Source organism: Oreochromis aureus, linkage group 8, assembly GCF_013358895.1.
Source record: "Oreochromis aureus strain Israel breed Guangdong linkage group 8, ZZ_aureus, whole genome shotgun sequence".
NCBI lineage: Eukaryota > Metazoa > Chordata > Actinopteri > Cichliformes > Cichlidae > Oreochromis > Oreochromis aureus.
The window spans coordinates 11,760,797-11,782,757 of record NC_052949.1 but is presented as its reverse complement, the minus strand read 5'-3'; the positions used below and the strand labels follow the sequence as shown (position 1 = coordinate 11,782,757).

General features: G+C 40.3%; 1 protein-coding gene across 1 annotated transcript in view; it reads right to left on the bottom strand.

Moving 5' to 3' along the window:
- Positions 1–21,961, bottom strand: part of LOC116328806 (disintegrin and metalloproteinase domain-containing protein 12) — a 78,663-nt gene that overhangs the window by 55,330 nt on the left and 1,372 nt on the right. The window contains exons 2-3 of the mRNA XM_031750687.2: positions 10,393–10,514; positions 5,571–5,644 (exon numbers count right to left, since the gene is read on the bottom strand). Of these exons, the coding sequence (XP_031606547.1) occupies positions 5,571–5,644; positions 10,393–10,514 (196 nt within the window). The remainder of the gene's footprint in view (positions 1–5,570; positions 5,645–10,392; positions 10,515–21,961) is intronic.

The following is a 21,961-nucleotide window of genomic DNA, read 5'->3' as shown; positions in this document are numbered from 1 at the left end:
AAAAAAAAGGTGACAAGGAAACTCGAGAGGGACAAGGTTGCATTTGGTGAATGGTCCCAGTTCTTGTTGCACCTTGAGCTTTGAAGTGAGCTTACAGACCGGAATGAAAGGTTTCAAGATCACTAAAACACACATATACAGAAATAATCATAACAAAAGCCCGTTTCATTTTCTGTTTCCCATTCTGAAAGAAGAAACAAGCTTTTCTAAGACCTTTCAAGTGTAACTTTCTAATTAATTAGGAACATTGAGTCCAAGTTATTAATTACAGCTCTGAGCTTGAAAATAATTGGAGCTTCTGAGAAGGTAATTCAAAAGAGGGAAGCTCCTTCCAAAAAATTCCATTTTGAAGGAAGTAGTTAAAAGGTGCAGGCTCTGGAAAAGATGAGCCTATTTCCAAGGCTTGTCTTTGAAACTAATGAATCACAGTGTATCATGGCCTTGCAGCCGCAAGGGTAACAAGAAAGGTACAAAGGCTAGTTAAGCTTCAGTGCATCCTTCGCTGAGAAAAAGGTTTCCTGGTTCTGAATGAATTTTAGACTATAGTGTGTTTGTGTGTTTCAGTGATAAAAGAAAGCTCATGTATATTTCTGTCTATACATGAGACGCATTCTTTCAAAAAAATACATTTACTGGATCTATGCAGGATATGCAGCATTAACAGCTGGCTGCTGATAACATTATCTGGAGGGAAGATGTATTTAGGGATCGCCTAATGAAATTAACTTCCACCTTACTTTTTCACACTTTTGTACTGTAGGTAGCAACGGGGAGAAATTCAATAGGTTTACAGCATAAGTGCTGCTCAAGAAAACTGGTTATCACTGGGTTTCAATCACTGGTTGTTGGCTTAGCGGGATACAGCCTTCTACAATTAGATCAAATCTGCCCTCTCACATTTGTATACTGGCAAAAATTTTTAAAAATGAGTTCAGATACCTTTTCATTTAGTACACCATGCTACAAACTTACCTGTGTAGTGTGTAAATTGTGTCACGATAGTGTTTTCTCACACTGAACACATCAACTGTGTACTTACCAGAAATGAAAGCTGAAACATTTGATGTAAATGTCACCTGAGCAAATGCACAGTTTGTTACGCACACAAGGCACTTCAGCAGACAGACGGCAATTTAATGCACATAAACATCAAATCTAAAGTCAATCAAGTCACTGATGAAAATTCATCGCCGTTCACGGGCGTTGGAATCGTCATCGACGCTGATGATGTCGCCCCCTTTCACTGGCTAAAAATGGATTTTCTTGTTCATCCCTGAGATGATCATTCACGGTGATGCATTAAAGACTTAGGCCAGCACAGTTTAGGACTATTCTTTCAACCTTTAACAGGGGGGAATAAAAAAAATACAGTGTAGGAGCTGACTATAGTTACCCAATCATCTGTGCTGCAGTGAAACTGCCAAATATTGCATCAATCATTAAAAAAAGAAAAATCACCTTTAAGAAAAAAGCTGTCATGGAGAAAAAAAAGAGTGTATCTGCAATATCTGCAAGGTGCACTCAGAAACATTATCGTTAGGAAGTCGTTATTACACACATTCTGGTCTCGTATAAATCATAATGAGAAAAAATAATCCATGTCGTTTCATGTATATACTGGAGAAAGATTTAATGCTGTCTTTGTCTCAGTCTTAGCTCTATAGCAAGAGCAACGATTTAATACACATGAGCATCTTTGGTTTGATGCTCCTTAAACAATCTGTGTGTGGCTTAGACGAGAACAATAACACTTATGCAGTCTTTAGCCTTTTGTTTGTTCAGCTCCCCAGGAGAGGCCGATTCCTAACCGTGTTTTCAGTGAGACATGAGAATGTCTTCATTGAGAGAAGCAACAGGTCACAGGCCAGCAGTGGTCCAGTCCAAGACATGGAATCAAATAACATCTTAAAGTCCAATTCGCAAACTAGGACAAACTGTGTCTGGACTCTGTCTCTTTTGTTTTGCCAAGCACCAGAGCGATAGAAGAAGTTTGCAGCCAGGAAACATTTCCTGTCTGCCCTCTGTCCAGGGAAAGGGCCAGTTTTAGGATTGTGGATCTGCATCGATGTGTGCTCCGTTGCGATTGTTTGTCTGACAGCACAAAAGACTCCAGAAGATGAATAGCAAACCTCCAAGCACATTATGCTCAAGGCTATAAGCCATGATGAGCAGAGAGAAACCTCAAGCGTAAGCAACCAAAAACATTCTCCACCCAACTGATGAGCCCCAGGCTTTCTTTCAGTCTCTTGCAGTCCATTTAGAAAGGGAAATATGGATGGAGAGCATGCTGCCTGCTTAGCTTGGGACTCATCTTGATATGCCTGGAGGCTTCACATTCAAAGGCACAAAGCAGCAAGAGCTTCTATAACAGCTTGACCAGAAGTGGTTCAATACCCTGAGGTCAAAGCTCAGCAACTGTCACCACTAGACTAAATGTGCATAAGCCTCTCTCACCCAGCAAAGGCAAGAATCTGAATGAATCCTTCAAACAGTGACAAAGGAAATGAGAACAGATAGAGCATATGCAATAGTAATGAGATATATACAGTAGTATATGCTGTGCATTCTGTTTACTTTCCCTCTGAGTATTGCCACAGCCTGTAATTAAGGTCTTTAACCTTCTAGTAATAAGAAACAAAGACAACACCAAGTCTCATTTTGACCATCCCCTATTAACAAAACTGATCCAAGAAGATGAGTCTAGGACGCCTAGTGGCATCTCAAGAGGACGACGGCCAACCTCTTTGTAGTAAATGCTTCATCACGTTCAACTGGAGCTTTTAGAGTCAGAAAATGTGGAATGATGTACACCCACCGGGCAAACAGCGCGATCACTGAAGCTTGCGATGCGATACTCATCTGCTGAATATGCATTTCACATAAAAACAGATTATTTTTCACAGGTGGGAAATGTAAATCATGTTCAACATCTGTATTGTAGGGACTTTAATTTGTCTGCAGCGGGGGATGTTTAAAATGTCTTACCGCTGCTAATAATTCTTTAGATGGAATCCCTCTGCAAGCAATACCTGCTGGATGTTTCAGTGACTTGATCCACATAAAATTTTATTTGATGTGCATACATCCAAAAGCGTAATCTAAATCAAATAGGTAGCAGTCTGGAGCTTATTTCATTCTGCCTTCATTTCTTTTTTACTTTACATATTTTAGTTCAACAGTGCGGTCGGGCAGCAAGTTTTTGAACTACAGTTAAAAGTGCAAGTTCACACATTGACACACGTTGACATTTTGCTCCAGGCGGCAAGCGCCCTTTCCATCCTGACAACAGGCTGCTTTGTGAGTGTGTCCAGGGATGTTGTAGGAATATCTGAAGTCTGTGTCTCGTGCTTCCGCAGCCCTTAATGCCAAAGAGCAGACACCAAAGCATTTTCCGTACCGCCGCACACAACACATTTCAAGAATCACGAAGAGTTTTCATCATGTTGCAGGCTTTCCAAATGTCATCAGTGCCACAGACACTACGCAACTCACCATCACAGAAACACCAGAGATCCTCTCAAATATTGACTGAAACTAATACAGTAATTGAAAATGACAAGGTGCCAGTTAGAGCTGCATTTTTTAACTATACACCAGAGTTGTTGCCTTACTGTTGGCTTGGTTGTGTCTAAAGGTTTGGTTTCCTGGGCTAACACTTTAAAAACAAGGATGAAGATATGCGTTAGATGTTTTTAATCTTTAAGTTAAAAACAACCCGGTAATAGCTGAAAAATGTGTTTTTGACTTAAGTTTTGCAACACGGATTTAAAAAAATGTGAAAGAAAATGCATTTGATGAACTTTGTGAAAAAGGCAGCAACCACTACTCTGTCACACAGACCACGTTCATCATTACGGCTGAACTGATCACATTCAACCGTGCAGTGAAACCTCAATCATGTTTTGTAGCCAGCAATATTTATTAACAGATTTCTGAAAAAGAAAAGAAACCCCCCAAAATAAATAAATAAATCTGGGCGCTTAATTCAAATCTCTTCATCCTGGAACATTTTTTTCCTACCTCTACAGATGCCGGCTGTGTTTGAACAACTGGGTTTCATCAGCGACGTAGAGCCAGTCTGCCAGCAACCTCAGACAAGAACCTTCACTAAATGTCAGCACAGCAGGTTCTGTTCTCGCTGTCGACACCGACCAAAGCCAACACACTTATCAACACGCCTCTTTCAACTCACGTCCTCTGTGTGTGTTTTGTCTTGTCAAACGTATATGGCATAAAGTAGCTATTTTGATTTTGATGAAGTATTATTTTGACTTGTGACGGAACAGTCATTGATAGTAATTAAACCTTTTTCTCGAGACTTGCTGCAAGCGTTGACAGTACATTCTGACAGATTGGTATTTGGAAAGCACGGAGGTTTGTTTGACTAAAGTCGTTCCATCATGCTCAAGCTCATTAGAAAGATCTAGATTGCACCTCTCCATCATCTCTGTTTGTTCCTCTTGGCTATGGCTTTGAAACTAACACAGGACTTTACATTTCAAGCTACGGGACAATGATGGCAGTCATGCCGAATGAAAATCACATGGGCGATGTATGAGAACGTAAGGTGTTTCCACTGCTGCTGATTGTGGGAAAAGCTTTGTTTCCATTTTAAAATGAAATGTAGCTGAGGAAAATTTGACAATCTGAAAGACAGCTTTGCAAAATCCCCACCTGTGCAAAGCATGAATATTCAACACGAACAAAAAATGAGTCTGATTTCCAATAAAAAAAATATTTTCAGCGCAAGCAAGCCATAAAAATTGTTGTAGCTAGTGTTGAAAGCTTTGTCCCACAGTTTGCAGGTGGAATTTACATATATTAAGTCTGGAAAACAAGTGAGATTCATGGCTAACGATGGCATAAAAACCCTTTCACACTCTCTCGCTGCTTCCCTCGCCCGCTTTCTCTCCATCACGCAGACAGCTCTGCTTGTTCCTGGTTGCTCATGTGTGGCAGCAGGCTGGATGGAAAACATATTGCTCCATCAATCACGTCCCATCCTTCTCAGCAGTACGCTCAACTCCGACTGTCTGAGGCCACATTGAATGAGTCCTTCTGTAAAAATGCAAAGATGACAAATATTCCTCCTAACACTTCTGCAGCTACATCTCTGTCAAAATCTATCTCCGCCAATGACCTCATCTCTTTCAAATGATGTTACTCCTCCTCACCAGTCCCTTAACTGACACTGTGTTGACAGTATCTTAATACGCAGAGCGCTGGGTGTCTGCTGTGTTCAAACAAAGCCTCCTTCTCCCCCGTCTTATGCCAATAGATCAAATGAAAAGATAGAGGGAGAAGAAGGAAGAAGACGTCGGTTTTCATCAATGTCTGGCTGATGCTTTCAGGAATTTCTATCTTTCAAGTCTTTGTTTCAGCACACAAAAAGACTCGAGCACAGAGAGCCCTGGCATGCCCACACCACAGCGCAAAGAGACACTTCCTCCCTCTCGTTCTTTGGATAGATCCCCAGTTGTAGCCCCTGGGCACCGCATATGTCACCTATTTGTACTCCAGAAACCACTCAGTTGTAAGCTAAAGGCATGTATGAAAAGAGGGACACTTACTCATTTTTCTCTAGAGCCAGGAGCAGCTGTTCACTTTCCACTTCAATCAGGAGCTTCAGTGATGCTGGGTGGCTCTGAAGAGACAACAAGCAGGAGAGGAGATAAGAATAATTAATTCTGGACTCTCACACACAGATTTTTGATTGAGGGAAGACTTGTTGTGACACTTGTTGCTGTTCGAATGCCGCAGCATTAGTTAGAAAATAGCTGTGTGGCAGTATAGTGAAAAAAAAAAAAAACACTAGAAACTTTACTCCAATCAGAATGAAACTTTGACTGAACCACCCAGCACTGTGAGAAAGGATGCAAGACGACTGTTTTCAATTGATCAGAGGAGTCGGAAATCCTTATGAAGCTACTTTGTATCTTAGAACAAGAGCTGAGAGGATTAGCGTTATGCTTCTATTGCATTTGACATTAATCCTGCAGAAACCCATGAGTGTTCACACCCAATGAGTTACAACACCGTGCGTCTCTGTTAGAGTCAGATGAAGTGGCACAGGGTCATATATATCACTTCTGTCAGTCACGCTGTGCAACAAACGTGCCTTCCTGTCTGCCCTCCGCCCCACACATGCACACACACACACACACACACACCCTCTCTTTTAGTGTGGTGCCCTCACTCAGACACACAAGCACACACAAAAAAAGAGAGAAATCCTCCTCTGTCTCACATTTTCCAAATTGCCAGGGCAACAACAAGCACACACAAACACATTTGACACATGCAGCTCAATCTGGGTCAACTGCAGCAAAGAGCACTGCTCTGGGTTAAGTCATCCATCACCCCCCATGAAGAAGAATGTCTAGTGGATCATAAGAGGATGTGGAAGCAGAACACTTAAGGTTTCAGGCAGTAATATTGTCTGTGGGACTAAACCTTCTGCTATTTTCTGCAAACACATTTTTCCAAACATATGGTTAGGCTTACACTATATAATGGGTACAACCATCTTTGTCTTCAGATGAATTACAGATGATGCAGAGGATATTTGGATTTGTTACTAGGCAGTTGTATACACAAATTTGCACTTGATTTCACCTTCACGGCGAGTGTTCGTTAAGAAATATTGTGGCACCTTGATCGTTTGGGTTAAGACAAAACAAATTAATGCACAAATGAATTCAGTCATTAACACAACCTGGAAGCTTAGCTCAGCTTTGTGCTTTTATGTCTGCCTGCAGCCACGTACTTTGTTTGTATAGTCTGGGATTATATCAACAAACTGAGCCAAGGAGCCCACATTTCAAACACTTCATCGATGTTCCAGCGGGTCATTTAGTGCTTTCTTCCATTCTCAGATGCTGATATCGAACAGCTGTCTGTGCTTGAAATATTAACATAAAGAAACAATGCTGATTATGCTGACTGTGTGTGATCCAATTCATTTAAATACATTTTACCTAACTGCTGGTCCTGATCTGTTAGTTAGTGATCTGTTTTGTTTTAATTCACTTCAGATTGCATTGAGTTTAAATGACTCCTACACTATGACTATCTGTTAAATACACAAGCAATGTTAATTGTCAGATTACATGAATAAGAGATGAAAAAAAACTGTCAAGATAGTTAGGCTAGCCAAAAAAATATCATCATTCAGTTGTGTTTCATAGTCAGTTTTGCAGAGACTTGGTTGGAGATCCAGCAGCCAGGCCCTGGACCATGCATTGACAGGCTATGTCATCTTACTAGCCCCCAGGATTAGAACAACCAAACCTGGCACTCAGATAGGTGTTAGGCCGCCGAAGGTTCTTATCTATATCAGGTATTACTAGGTCAGCCAATATTGCCTTGCAATCACCTAGCAACAGGCTACAATGACGTTCCATACACATATACTTAAAAAGAAAATATTATCAGTTTTACGTCATTACAATACCATCTCATTTATATCCACCAAAGTCCATTTAAGGCTAAAATAACTCATTTTACTATATAAACAACTCTGACCACCCCAAGTTTTTATTTTTCTCAATCTGATTAAGTATACTAGTTTCCCAACAACACAAACCTGCTAAACAATACTGTAGCATGGGTACTAGTGAACTTACCTCTGAACATAGATTACTGCAGAAAAGATGCCTGTGCTAATTTAGTTTCCAGATCAATTTGATATTGATTTGAATCAATTTGAATTTGATATGATACCGTTAATAATATTCTGCAGCACATGCAGAGTATACATCATAGCTCCAGATAAGTATTCAACATAGCATTTCTACACATATCAGTTTACTATAGAAAGCATAAATCACTGCTATCAGCATACAATAACACAAAAAATAGGTTCAATATTACTGGCCACCTGAAAAACAGATCTTTTTATTGAGCCTAAACAGAAACAACTGCTGTGCAATGATGTGCTTTAACCTTGGAATGCTCAAGCCTTGTAAGAACAAGTTAGAAATGAGCGTTATCTTCCACTTTACACACAGTATAAAAACTCGAACCAGGGTTTGGAGCTGTCACTTAAGTGAGCATGCCAAAACCAAAAGAAATCAGTTTAGACTTCGAACAAAGAATTGTTGATGCTCACAAAGCAGAAGATGAATATACAAAGTTATCACAATGTTTTCAAGTGTCAAGAACTGGAGTGAAAAGTATGATCAAGAAATTCAAAGAAAGCCACAAGCCTGGCAGAGGTAGTAAGAGGTTGGTAGTGAAAGATTTCAATTACTCTGGAAAGAAAAATAGTGAGAAATGTGACTAAAGATCCCAGAACAACTGCCAAGACACTAGTGATTGACATCAGGAGTTTTAGTCTCAAAGAAGACAATCACCAGAACGCTGCACAGGAATAGACTGCGAGCTTGCTGACCAAGGAAAAATACAACACCACTTCTGCAGAAGAGATCCTTTCAAGCCAGACTGAAGTATGCTAAGGACAATCTGAAGAAAAAATACGCATACTGGAAGCACGTTCGTTGGTCAGATGAGACGAAACTAGAGCTCTTTGGCCACAGAAACGTTGATTATGTTTGGAGAACAGGCATACAACTAGAAGAATAGTCCCCAAAGTGAAACACGGTGGTAGAAGTATTATACTGTGAGGATGCTACAGTGCATCTGGAACTGGGAATCTCTTCAAGGTGGAAGGAATCATGAAGAATATGAACTAAAACTGTAAGCAATCTGCAGCAAAACTGAGTCTGGATTATCACTTTGTCTTTTAAAATGATAAATAAAAAAAAAATAGCCTACACGAAGCCCTGACTTAAATGTCACTGAAAATCTGCAGGGTGAACTGAAGACCAAGGTCCATCCAAGAACACCATCAAATCTGGAGGAGCTTGAGATATTGGACAAAGAAGAATGGGCTTGGATTGCTCAGGAGGCATGTTTGAGACTTGCTGAAAACTACAACAAAAGACTGCAGACTGTTACCCAGCAAAAAATGGAGGTACAAATAAATCATGGAGACTAATAATTTTGATGCTGGTAGTCGTTGGTTTTTGTAAAATCGTTTAGTTTTTGTATGGGAAAAAAAAAAATAATGCAAGCATGCAAAATTAGTTCAGGATATATGGAAAAGCTGTGTTAAACTGACCCCAATGACCCCATCATTTTGCCTTCCAAATATAACTTTAGTGTACTAGGAGTTGAGTTGCACTTGTATTTTTTTTAAAATAGGTGTCAGTTGATCCTGAGACTTTGAACACTGGCTGATTTTCTATTCATTTTCAGACCAGTTCTTCACCTCACCATGTAAAAGGAATGTACTTTTGCTTTTCAAGGCACTTAACCCTAACCTATGAATTATTCAAATGTTAAAAAGGCATGCAAAGCAAGGGATAAACCAGTGTTGCAACTACACATAACAGAAAATTTAGAAAAAGAAAAATGTTCACTTTTAGGCACATCGAATTTATAAAAATACCAAAATAACAGTTTAATAGGCAAAAATATGATTTGTGCACCAACACGGTGAGCTTTCAGCCACAATGTACAGGACAAAATAAGAAGTTGGAGGCCTTAAAAACTATCCATAGCAGATAAACTGTATCTGCAAGTCATGTCCTTAAAATATTAGAAAAACAAGTAAAAATCAAGAAAAGACTCAACTCAGACCCTTTGGAGGAGTGCCTGTCAAAAAACCATCTTTAAAGAAAGAAATGGAAAACAAAAGATTGAGGTATGCCAAATTAAACAAGACGTGGACTGAACATCATTTGAATCAGGTGGTTCAAATATTCTCAGTATGTTCACAACATGTTCACAGTGGAGGCTCAGTCATAGTTTTTGGTTGCATTTCAGGTGCCACTCAATTTTGATCCACCTGGAAACTGTTACTTTTTCAGCATGACAATAATTGCAAACATACTGCCAATTCAGTAAAAGCACACCTGGATATTTAAAAAAATAACCACAATGGATCACTATCAGTCATGGATTAGCTTCCTCAGAGCCTGGACCACAATGCATTGAAGCAGTGGTAGATCATCTTGACAGGAAAGCAAGCAAACATCCAAAGAAAAGCTTTGAATTTCCTTCAAGAAGCCTGGAGAACTATTTCTGAAGACTTCTTACCTAAGGGAGTTTGGGCTGTGTTGAAGAATAAAGGTGGTAATACCAAATATTGACTTTCAAGGTTGTTAAAATTGCACAAAGTCTTGTTTTTGCCCTGTATATCATTTCCCATTTTCCTAGCAAAATATAAAGAAATGAGATGTGGTTTAACACTTACACAACACCATATATAAAAACACAGTAATACTAATATGCAAAGACAATTGATCGACTGTAAGATGAACAGATGCTTAAAATTAGACAAACAGTAAAATAAAAAATGTAAAAACATAAACGGCTACTATTGTCCACCTGGGATTTGAGCTGGCTGATTGGTTTCCAGTCTTTTCCAACAAGCTGAAGAGGTACTGTAGTCCCATAGTGTTTCTGCCTTGCTGTCGGTCTGTGTGGAACAACAGTGCTCGGAGGATTTCCTATAAAAGAAAATATAAAAACCAAGTGAGAATGCAGAAAAAAAAAAGTGTTCTTTATTCTAAATTCTCTCAGTATCTGTAAAAAAAGAAAGAAAAAAAGACAATGTCCACATTCTGTTCTGTGTTCACAAACAAGAGGAACATTTTCAAAACTGATTTTCTTCAAACAATACTGACAGCGAATTCCTCCTCGCTATTAAATCCTGAGCCTGGTGTTCATTAATAGCATCAGTCAGAGCACAACCTGACAGTAGAGCTGCCTTGTAATATAAAGTGTCACTTCAACGGAATCACAGCGTTTGTATATGTGATGGCTTTTCCGCATCACAGCGTGCAATTAATGCTCCCTGAATGTATTTGTTTTTCATAGCTAACAATTATCTACGCTGACAAAATGCCATTTCCATTATATCTAAGCTGTTCCCAAACATATGTTTGTCTTCTTTTTATAGACCATCAGTAGAATGGAGCCCCTCTCCTCTGCCATAAAGACATAAATACAACAACACTAAATGGCACTCTCAGACATCAAGCAATGAAAACTCTTAACTTGTGGCAAAACCGTAACCACCCACTCTCACACTCGAGCTGCATAAATCTCCGTAGTTCTTGACTAATGGAGAGTTTTGAGCGAAGACGGCTTGACTTGCTGCTGCTGCTGCGATAACTCCTAACACAGGGCCAGTGTCCAGAATGCAGTGCAGGGATTAGACGTAGCTTTGGGGCATTGTTCCCAGCACGCTTTTATCTCCTCTCTCACTGTTCTGACAGGGTGTTAACTGAGCCTCCGAATGGCTACAACACTTGGGGCTCTGCTGTATTGCCAGTCATTTAAGAATATATTCGTCTCCAAATCCAATACTCGCGTCCCCAAAGTGAGCCGACAGGAAACGGCGGGAAAACAACCACTACCCGAGCAAGTCTACTACCTTTAAGTAAGACAGAAGCTGCAGCTTTTCTAAACAGCACATTATGAGCACGTACTGAGCCAGAATGCAATAGTGAGCCTCTGGAGGACACTGCTAACAGGGTTCCTGCAGTAATCAGCTCCCCGCATTGGGGAAGTTATTTTTCAGCTTGGGTCTCTTACTAAAACAGCAGGGGTTGTTAGCACCATTTGTTTCAGAGCAAACATACTAAATCAATTGTTTGCTTGCTTTCTGTTTTCTCCCAGTGATACTCCATTGAGCACTTCCAAACAGCAGAGAGACAGATTTAGTTTGAGTTTGATGTCAGTGCGTTTGTGGAAAGTTATGCGTGTGGTCGGTGTATGCATAATATTTTGAACTTGAAACTTCACTCCATCTTAATTTTGAATAACATTCTAAGCACACATAAACATAAAGCATACTCAAGGGAATATACTCATCCTTGATTATTATTTCCAGCAGATTCAAGCCTCTTCCTTTGAGGTTTCTGTCCCCTGCTGTCTCTCTACACATGACTCACCCATCTAAATTGCTGAGTCTGCCTGTTATCCAGCATTAGTAAGCCAGGTCAGGCACAACACACCCCAGCTGAGCTTTGTTCTGGTTACCCTCTGAGGATACCACCACTCTGGAGTACATCACAGACCCATTCCAGCTGATAGCAGAGAGCCAGAGGTGACCTGCTCAGCAGTCTCTATGCAACTTCATCCTGATGATGAGAAGCAGGCTTGGGCAAGGACGGAACGGCATAATACACAGAACAACAAGAGAAGTACTCCTACTCTAATTAGTCCCAGAAAACCACACTGTCTGGGGGAGGTGGACATGCTGAGTAAGGGAACCGATGGCAACCTCTAAGGAAGGTACGGACAAATAAACACAAGAGATAGGGGGAAAACCGTGGAAAGCTTTGACAGAGAAAGGTCAGGTTCACATTGTGGTTAGCCGATTTATGATTTATATTGAGGCATGAACCTCATCATCTTTGGAGACGAGGTTCACAACCATAGAGCTTTGGGTTCCTTGACTTCAAAGTCCACAAGTGAATAACCCTTTTGAAAATGTGGTGTGCTTTGAGGTTTAATTCCTGCTTTTATGAATGACATTATATTAGTGGAAATAGTCGGCAGGCTCATTTCTTTTCCACATGCTTGAGAAAGACATTAGGTAAAACTGAAGCATGACAGGACTGCAGTGTATGCAATGTGCAAGTGACTTTTGTTAGCTGGAATGTTATAAGAGCCACCAGAAGCATTAAGGGAGTGGTAAAAGTGGCACCAGATCCCAGTGCCTTATTTATATACTCAATAACAGAGAGTGTAAACAGGGGTCTTAATAAAGCAGAGTTTTGGCCATGTTCACCTTCCTTTATGTTCCAGTGTACACAATGAGAGCTTGTACCACTTATATTGCCTCAATAAAGTCAATGCTAGGTGAGAGGTGCGCCTGTGTACTGAGAAATACGACTGTGTGTGTATTTGCCTGCGGGTGACGGAAACGTGATACAGATCCATGACTGAATAAAGCAATAATTCTGGCTTTCCCTAGCAGCATTCTTAAGAAAAATAACCCAAAATCTATTACATACTGAGCATGTGTAGTCAGTGTTTTATTATTTTACAGAGCATTACTGTGTTTGACTGGTTGATTGAAGGTGCACAATATTCACTCTAAGAATAAACTGAGTGATTTGTGGCTCAAGTGCACCAAAGATTTGAATCTGGGATAAATTTGACTCTAGTTCCCGACCCTCAAAGCACAGAGGTTGTTTTAAAAAATTTTTTACAAGAATTTAGTCAGGGATTGCTGACTATTCTATCAATAAACTCGACTTAAATAGTAATGACAGCTTTTCCTAAATTGCTTTCCTTTAGCATCCATCCATCTATCCATCCACCTTCTTCCTTCCACCTGAGCTGGAGCCTATCCCAGCTGTCATGGGGCAAGAGACCGGGTACACCCTGGACACTTCACCAGGGGCTAACACAAAGAAAATTAACCTAATATGCATGACTTAGGACTCTTGAGAGGAGGCCAGAGTACCTGGGAAACACATGCAAACTTTATATCGCGATACAGTTGATCCAATGACAAAAGACACTGTACTCAAAACTGCAGATGTCAGTTTCATTATGGTGCAGAAAGAAAAGTAAAGCAAGCCTGTAGGGTATCTTGTGGCAATCCATCTAAAAGATAGAGATATTTCAAGTTTAAAGTTAAACCTTTTGGTAGTCAAGTCAAAAATATTCCTCCTCTAGAGACAAAAAAAAAATATGTCTTTACAAAATTTCAAAGCAATCCATCCATCCTATATTTAATACCTTTCAATTTCCAACTGTAGAGCCATGCTCCCTCCAGGGTTCTAGAAATCTAAGAAAGATCGTTGTTTGTTTTCCTGCTGCATTGATAATCTTAGGGACCCTTGAGCAGAAACCACTGATTTATTGATCTAGAGCAACAGAAGCACTTGTGCTAAAACTGGGCCAAAGTCTGGTTGTAAAATTTGCACTTTTTAACATTTTGGCTTCATTTATGCGTCTCTGAAAGAACAGCCACAAGACCAGTTTTATCCTAGACATTAAAGAGTCTAAATGTACTTTTTTCCTGATGCTGTTTCACAGTGAAGCATTTCTTGGCATTGTCAGTGCTCCTAAAAGAATGCTTTTCCACAGCCTTTGAGCTGCTGGCCGCAGGGAACAGATGACCTTCCTCAGTTCTTAGCAGATCTCAGACATATTCTTACCAGCCTGTCACAACTCTTCCCTTTTCCCTTCTATCCATCACACTAACACAAATCAACACAATTCTTCTGCTTTATTATATCCCAGAGCCCAGTTGTTTGGAACCACAACTCTCTCTTTGACAGACAACCATATAATAATGTATTCATAACAATTGTGGTTTTTCCAACACAAATGCTGTTCTTTTTATCTGCGCACTTGATGAGGCCGTGCCCCTCACATGCATGCAGGTCCTCACTGAGATGGGATACAGGCTTCACATATGTGGATACATCAATCAAGAGCAATCCAAATGACAGCCATTCTTAGCCTGATGACTGGCACAACAAAAGCCCACAAGGACACACTCCAAAGTGACTTTGACAGCAATTCTCTCCGATCTTGAAAATGTTAAGATTTGAAATGGGAAAAACAACGCCTTTGACAGCCTCAAGGAGACTCTTTGACAAGCAAAACCCCATCAACGGTACAAAAACAAGTGAAGAGGACACATGAATCCACAACTGTTTTAGACAAGTTTATAGTGGTGTGAACCAAGCAACATTAACTCAAGTACCATAGTGTCAAGTACCATCTGAGCTCCTTGTCCTTCACACCACTACAGTTTAGGCAACAGTGAATGCTATAAATCAGTGGATAGTAAATAAGCATTTATGTACAAACATAGATTCTACTTGTATCAATGATAAGTATGTGTACTTCTACACAATAAAGATAAGGAACAGCAGGAAGAAAAAAATCTAAATCTGGAAACCATATTCACTAGGATTACAAAGTGGTAATATTACTCATTACAAAAACATATGGCTCTCTCTGACAATGTAACAACACCCTAGGTTTATGCAACCTCTACAGTATACAGTATCCATCATTTTGCCTATATATTGCATTAAACATTAACCATTACGGGTATCACTGGTTCTGCTGTGGAAGCTGTTCAGAGGGGCATATTGGAACAGTAGAAAATTAAAATTCAAAAATGTTCTGCAATTTGTAACCAATTATTGCCCTGAAGCTGATCTGCTCTGGCATACAGACACAAAAAAGATTTATAGAGTTGATGGACTTTTTATAGGTAGCATAACTTGTACCTCTAGGCTGCTGTTAATCATGACTTAAAAATCATTTAGGCTTCTCTACTTTTGTCCACCAGAGAAAGCATTTTTAGCACTGGTAACTTCCTGGATTCGGTATGTAATCTCATGAGTAGGGACCAAAAACATTTAAGCGTGTTTGGTTGGATGCAGATCCAAAGTCTTGCTTTTATCTGACAGTTCAGCTTAAATGTGTCTTTATTTACAGTGTGAAGATAAACAATGCAATGAGTTGACACATGGAACAGGAAGTCTTGGAACAGATTTACACATATCTCTTAGCTACCCTGGACCCCTGAAACACTGGCCGATGCCCCCAGAGGCAAAGTCAACAGCAGATTCAACTAAAATGTCTAATGTCATGTAAAGTAATGAAACATTAGCCCCATCTTGAACAGCTACTGCAATAAAAAATTGCTTGACTATTATTATAACAGTAGTAGTGCAAAGTAATGGGTGTATTTAAATGCTTGAATACTTGTAATGGAGTACTTTTACACTGTTGTATAGGTGACTTAACTAAGGCGACAATGAAAACCAAGAAAATGGACATGAAATAGGAACATGTGGAATTAATTAATTAGAACAGAGTAATGAGTTCAGTCGACCTTCTGCATGTGGAACTATGACACAACATGAGGAAAAAAGGCATGAAAATGTCATGTCCTTGGGTCCATATGGAAATGTGTTCTTGATAAAGCAAATCAAATAAAAAGAACACTTTTTTTCTTCATCAAGAGCATGTGTCCGCAGATGCTTACTGTCTTTAATCAGAGCTCTGACTGGATTGGGGACATGATCCAGAAAAGTTTCTAAGCCCAAAATTGGTTCTGACATCAGGCCATGGGGCAAGAAAGAAGAAGAAAAAAAAAATAGGTTAATGTCTAGGTCTATGGCTATTGTTCATTTATTAATGGGTGATTGACAGGCATATCACGAACTCAATTTATCCCCAATCAGAGTGGGCAATTTATGCTAATTCAAAGAGAATGGGAACAGAATGATGAACGATACATCGAAAGGAAGATCCATCAAGTAGACACTTTTTCGTAATTGACCTTGACACACAAAAGCACTGAACTTTGATCATGTTCCTTATCTCTTTGAGTCCTTGAAGATCTTCTCTAGGTCCAGGGTGAATCATTATCGTGGTATTACTGACTTTTTTTCTAGGTTTCTTTTATGCGTGTCAAGAATGAAAAATTCTCATCTCAAATTCCAACAGTCCAAGATGAGATCATCAGACTGCTTGTTGTGGTCAGCCAGCTGAGTAAAATCAAAGCATATTCAGTTAGGCAATTAATTCACAATTTTTATATTCTCTAAATTGTTCCAAAAACAAAAATCAAGACTGGCTTCTTTTTTTAGGTTCTCTCATTTTCGTTGTAGAAAGAATATCCCTATCAGCTGAACAAGCGCCCCACTTTGAGCTCTTGAAACTAAAGACCGTCACTATTGTCAGGCTTTTGGTTTGTTTTGTTTTTACACTAAGAAGCAGACATAAATGCTAAAAGTAATTGGTACTTGGATCCACATGAAAAAGAGAAAGCCAAGAAAGTGTCACATTTCAAAAACAGGCCTTAATATTACGCTCACCACTTTATCGACAAATCCTCTGCTTGTTACCTGTAATTTGTTAGTGGAGCCACAGCTCTGAATTCATAAAGACTGTTCAGCAAAGGTGAAAAGTGCCTGGTAATATTGGCTCGGCTCCACGGTAAACACTTCACTCAGTTGGGGGGTCATTATGTCAACACCCAGAGGGTTGCATTAGGAAGCATAGAAACCTGTATGTGACATCATGGTAACAGGAATCTACACATACTGGAAAACAGGGCCTCCTTGAATTAAATCTAATTAGGTAGCAATGTGTCAAAAGCCACAGCAACGTAGGCTGTTAATGGTTGTTATTAATGGAGGATATATTTTTTTTGGTGTATATTTAGGGTCATAACCAAATCATTTAACACTAAGCTCCCTCTACCGGTAAATAGCTCTTTTGTATGCTCTCTCTCTCATATACTCAACTCATTTACTGTCACACTACCCTGATGTCAGCACATAATTACTCTATGGGAAATAGATGGTCCTGCAGCAAAAATTTCCCCTTGGCTCAGCAGGAGGTTAACTCTGTCCGAGAAACCAGTGCTGTTACACCTCCGGCTGGGTGACAATGTTACCCTTCCTCCCTCCCAGTCCCTCCCTGCTGCATGGATTGTGCTTGCTGCCTGGTTTGGACACTTTGCCTCAGCAGCGAAGGTCAGTGTCAGGTAGCTTTTAAAGCGGAGCTGCGTGAAAGCTTGTTAATATGGTTCCTGTGATAGATTTAATTTACAACTCCCTAGAAGGCCTTTCTGCCATGGGAAGCACATGCCTGGCGCACAATCAAAGCCGCCTAACAAGTCACACAGCTCAAGGATTACAACAGCAGGGACTGACATTTAAGTGTCTGACGAAGCTGAAATGGCTCTGGCATGGTTATTTGATTAATCAATTAGTGCATCAACAGAAAATAATGCAACTCTGATTTAAATATACATCAATTCTGTTCATGTAACTAATTCATTATGGCAAAACTGCAAAACATTCGTTTTTTTCCTGGGAGGTTTCATGAAGGGAAAAAGTCATTACTAAATCATACTCGCTCTTGTGCTCTCAAGTTAGTAATTTGTGCACACGCACTCTTTTGACATTCCCAGATAAAAATGTAAGGATTCACATAATTATTCGTCGTATCATTGTAATTTGTACAGATTTTGAGGTTTCGTCACACAGAAACAATGAAGGTGTATCAAATTACAATTTTTAAAAAAAGTGCTACTATTTTCTTTTTTATATGAAAACCAAAAACAACCAACCCAAACTTTTAACAAGCCTGGACTGGTCAAGGTTGTGCTTCAAACTGTCTTGAGTTTTTGATGTGCGGCTCGCGCTGCTTCACTTAAAAATACATCACAGCTCCACCTATGAACCATAACTCGGACAGACACAGACAAAGCAACCGGCAACAGCAGAATTTCACTGCAGCCAATTTGTCAGAAACTGGCCAAGGTAGGAGGTGACCTGTCGAGCTCCTGTTAACATGTGCGCCCATTAAGAAACATATTGCAGCTTGCTTCCTTTTGTGACGGGAACAGGCATGTAAAATCTGGCAGGTGGCTAGATAAGGAAAAAAAATTCTGTTTTTCAAACCTTAAAGGAAGACAATGACTGCTACTCAGATGTGCATGTGTCCTGCATGTTTGAGTGTGGTATGTTCATTTCTGCAATGCTCAGTGCATTAATGCTTGATACAACCAAGTTAATTACTGGTATTACCATTTACCTATAACCAGTATTAACTCTAGCAGATGCACGTACACTCAGCATCTCTGGGGTTTGCAGCGAACGGTCTGAAAAAATGAAAATAATCAGAGAGCAGCAGTTCTCTGGGTGAAACTCCTTTGTTGATGCCACAGGTCAGAAGGTAATGGCCAGACTGGTGACAGAAAGGAATTGGAAGGCAACAGAAACTCAAATAACCCCCTTTCACAATCAGGATATGCAGAAGAGCCTCTCTTAAAGCATATATCATCAAAGTCCAAAAGCTGATGGGCTACAGCAGCAGAAGACCACACCAAAAGTCAGCTTAAGAACACTTGAAACACATTACCACCAGGTTCTGATGAGTCTAGATTTTTGCTCCCATATTTAGATGGTAGGGTCAGAGTTTGCCATGACAACATTAAAGGATGGATCCATCCTGCCTTCTATTTACAGTTAGGCTGGTTGTGGTGATGTAATGGTTTGAAGGATATTTTCTTGAAACATTTTGGGAACCTTAGTACCAAATCAGCTTTGTTTAAGCACCACAGCCTAGCTGAGTATCACTGCTCACCATCTCTTTATAATCACAGAATCTTCTGGTGGCTGCTTTCAACAGGACAAGATGCCACGTCACAGACCTCAAACCCTTTCAAACTGTTTCTTGAACATGACAATGAGCTCTCTGCACTCAAAAGGCTTCCACAGTCACCAGATCTTAATCCAATAGAGCACCTTTGGGATTTGGTGGAACAGGATATGCAGCCAACAAATGTGAAGCAACTGTGTGCTGTTATCATGTAAATATGGAACAAAATCTTAGAAATGTTTGCAGCACCTTGCTGAATCTATGCCATCAAGAATTAGGGCAGTTCTAAAGCCAAAGTGGGAGTTCAACCCTGACTAACAAAGTGGGTAATGAGGGTAGGAAGAGAATTAGCATTACAACTCTACCAGATGCAGTCTTCAGACTTTACAAATGCATAGCTGTGTTAAAAATAAAGGCCAAGCTGTAATTTAAATGTAGTCAAATTGGCTAACATTGAGCATAGGTGCCACAAGGCATGATGAGCTATAGTCTGTTGACTGTTTTACGCCTCTGCACAATATTCATGCATCATGCCTTTATTGTCATTGTACATGTACAACGACATTATGGATGCTCCACGCCAACTGTACAGGAATAAAATACAAATAGTAAGACAGCAGGAATAACTAACTGGAGAAATATATACAATCAAGACAAAGTTACACAACGGAGAACAAAGTGCTTCGAAGTAGTCCAATGTACTTAGTCTGAAAAGAGTCCGTATGTGAGTGGCCTGAGTGATGTGGGTTACTCAGACCATGGCTCAGATTGGTGAGGTAAGTGGGCAGGGGCGGTGTGTGGGGGATAGTGTTTTTTAACAGTCCGAATGTCACAGGGGAAGAAGCGGCTGCCAAGTCTGAAGGTGTGGGATCTGATTGACCTGAGGCGCTGACTAGAGGGCAGGGGGTCAAACAGGTGGTGGGTGGGGTAAAAGGGGTCACCTGTAATGGCCCTGGTTTTTCTGAGACAGGAGGATCTGGCGATGCCCTCCAGGGGTGGCAGAGGGCAGCCAATGATTTTTTAGGGCAGTGTTAATTACCCTCTGCCCAGCCATCCTGTTCTCAGTTGTGGCCCAAACACCCAGGCAGTAGGAGCGCTAGGAGCGGTAGGAATCCAGCAGCAGCTCCCAGGTTATTCTTCCTCAGGACATGGAAGAAGAGCAGCCGCTGTGGGCCTTCTTTATTTACTTCTTTAAGTCTTCATTAGGATTGATGCTTCGGTAATCCCTCTGTAAGATAATTTCTAGTGTGATTTCTTTCTTTTTTTATACAGTAATGTATATATTAACGTGATGTTTTTTGGGGTGAAATACTGATGGGGTGGAACTTGAATTACCACGGACAGATCTGACACTGGGAAGACATATCACAGCCAACTGACCCCTCTGACCAAACAAGGGAAGACAGACTGGGAATGACATGCTGAGTCGAACTCTGACCTGTCTGGGTGTGAAAGCCAAACGAGAAAGTCCAGAGCCTGGATCAGGTTTCAGCTCGTGTTTTAAACGTTTGCTGGAGAGGTCAAACAAGTCCACGGCAGATTTGAAGAAATTAATGTAACACATGTAGGGTCAGGCCACATGAGCACAGTCCAGATATTTTCCCTCTTATATACAAATATCCCCACTGCGGAACAACGACTGGTTGATCAATCTGTCTTGATGCACAACTACAGATCGTCCAGTTCTTCTTACCAGTCTCCTGGGTCTTAAATATCCTGAACAACTCATCTGGAAGAACTGAATCCATTCGTACTGAGAAGATACTAAATGCCTTAGACTTGAGATGGGTCACATCACGGTGATAATGTCTCTCTAGGGGAGGACACTGTTTGCTAAAGGAATTTTTTACTACAGTCCAAAAATATATTCACAGCTCAGCTTTCGTTTGTCTGAGGGTGCAGCACGCAAGCTGCATGCAGCGCTCAAGGCAGAGGCAGTCATGTTGGCCGAAGCAGTACATCTGGCTCGTAAATACTCACTGACACTAAAATGTGTCAACCAATGGGAGGAAATCATTCACAAACGATGCCCAGCCAGGACAGGAACATGCATAAGACAGACAGGGAGAAAAATCGACATGAAAGTTGAAGGAAGGGTGTCATTAAATATGTATGCAAACACAACATTGCACTGAGTCGCTCCTTCTCCTTCAGCTGCCTCAGATTTGGATGAAACCCACAGTCCAGAGACGAAGTAGAGCCACATGAAAATGAGCAGTAATTATCCTCACTAATTATGCTTTGCATTAAGTAAGGCTGCAACTAATTACTTTCATTGATCACAAAAATTATTTTTTGTACAACTTGTCCAAGAAATCATGAAGAAAAAAAAATCCCTCTCAAGTTTAGAAAGTAAAATATACCATCTTTGTTTTGCTTGTTTTGTCTGGTCAGAAATGTCTTAATGATTAAAGGGACCACCAAAATCGTTGCTGCAAACTTTTTTGCGGGTCGTAACGAAGAATACCCTCCATCAATTTTTCTCCATCAGCCCAAATTACTTAAAAGCTGGTAATATTCTGCCGATACAGACAATCTCAGACTCTCACAGACAGATCAACTGACAATGATGGTTTTCGATGGGCCTGGCCCCGCGGGAAATGCACATCAAGGCTAACGTCTGACGATGATGAACTGCTGATGAATAAATGAACAACTTCCTTATACTTCAATCCCAGTTTTACACATTTGCCCTTCCTGGTAATTAATTCCCAGGATTCACACAGCGAGTGTCGTGACTGTCAGTGTGTTTAGAAGTTACTGAAATGCAGCTCCTCCACTCACCACAGTT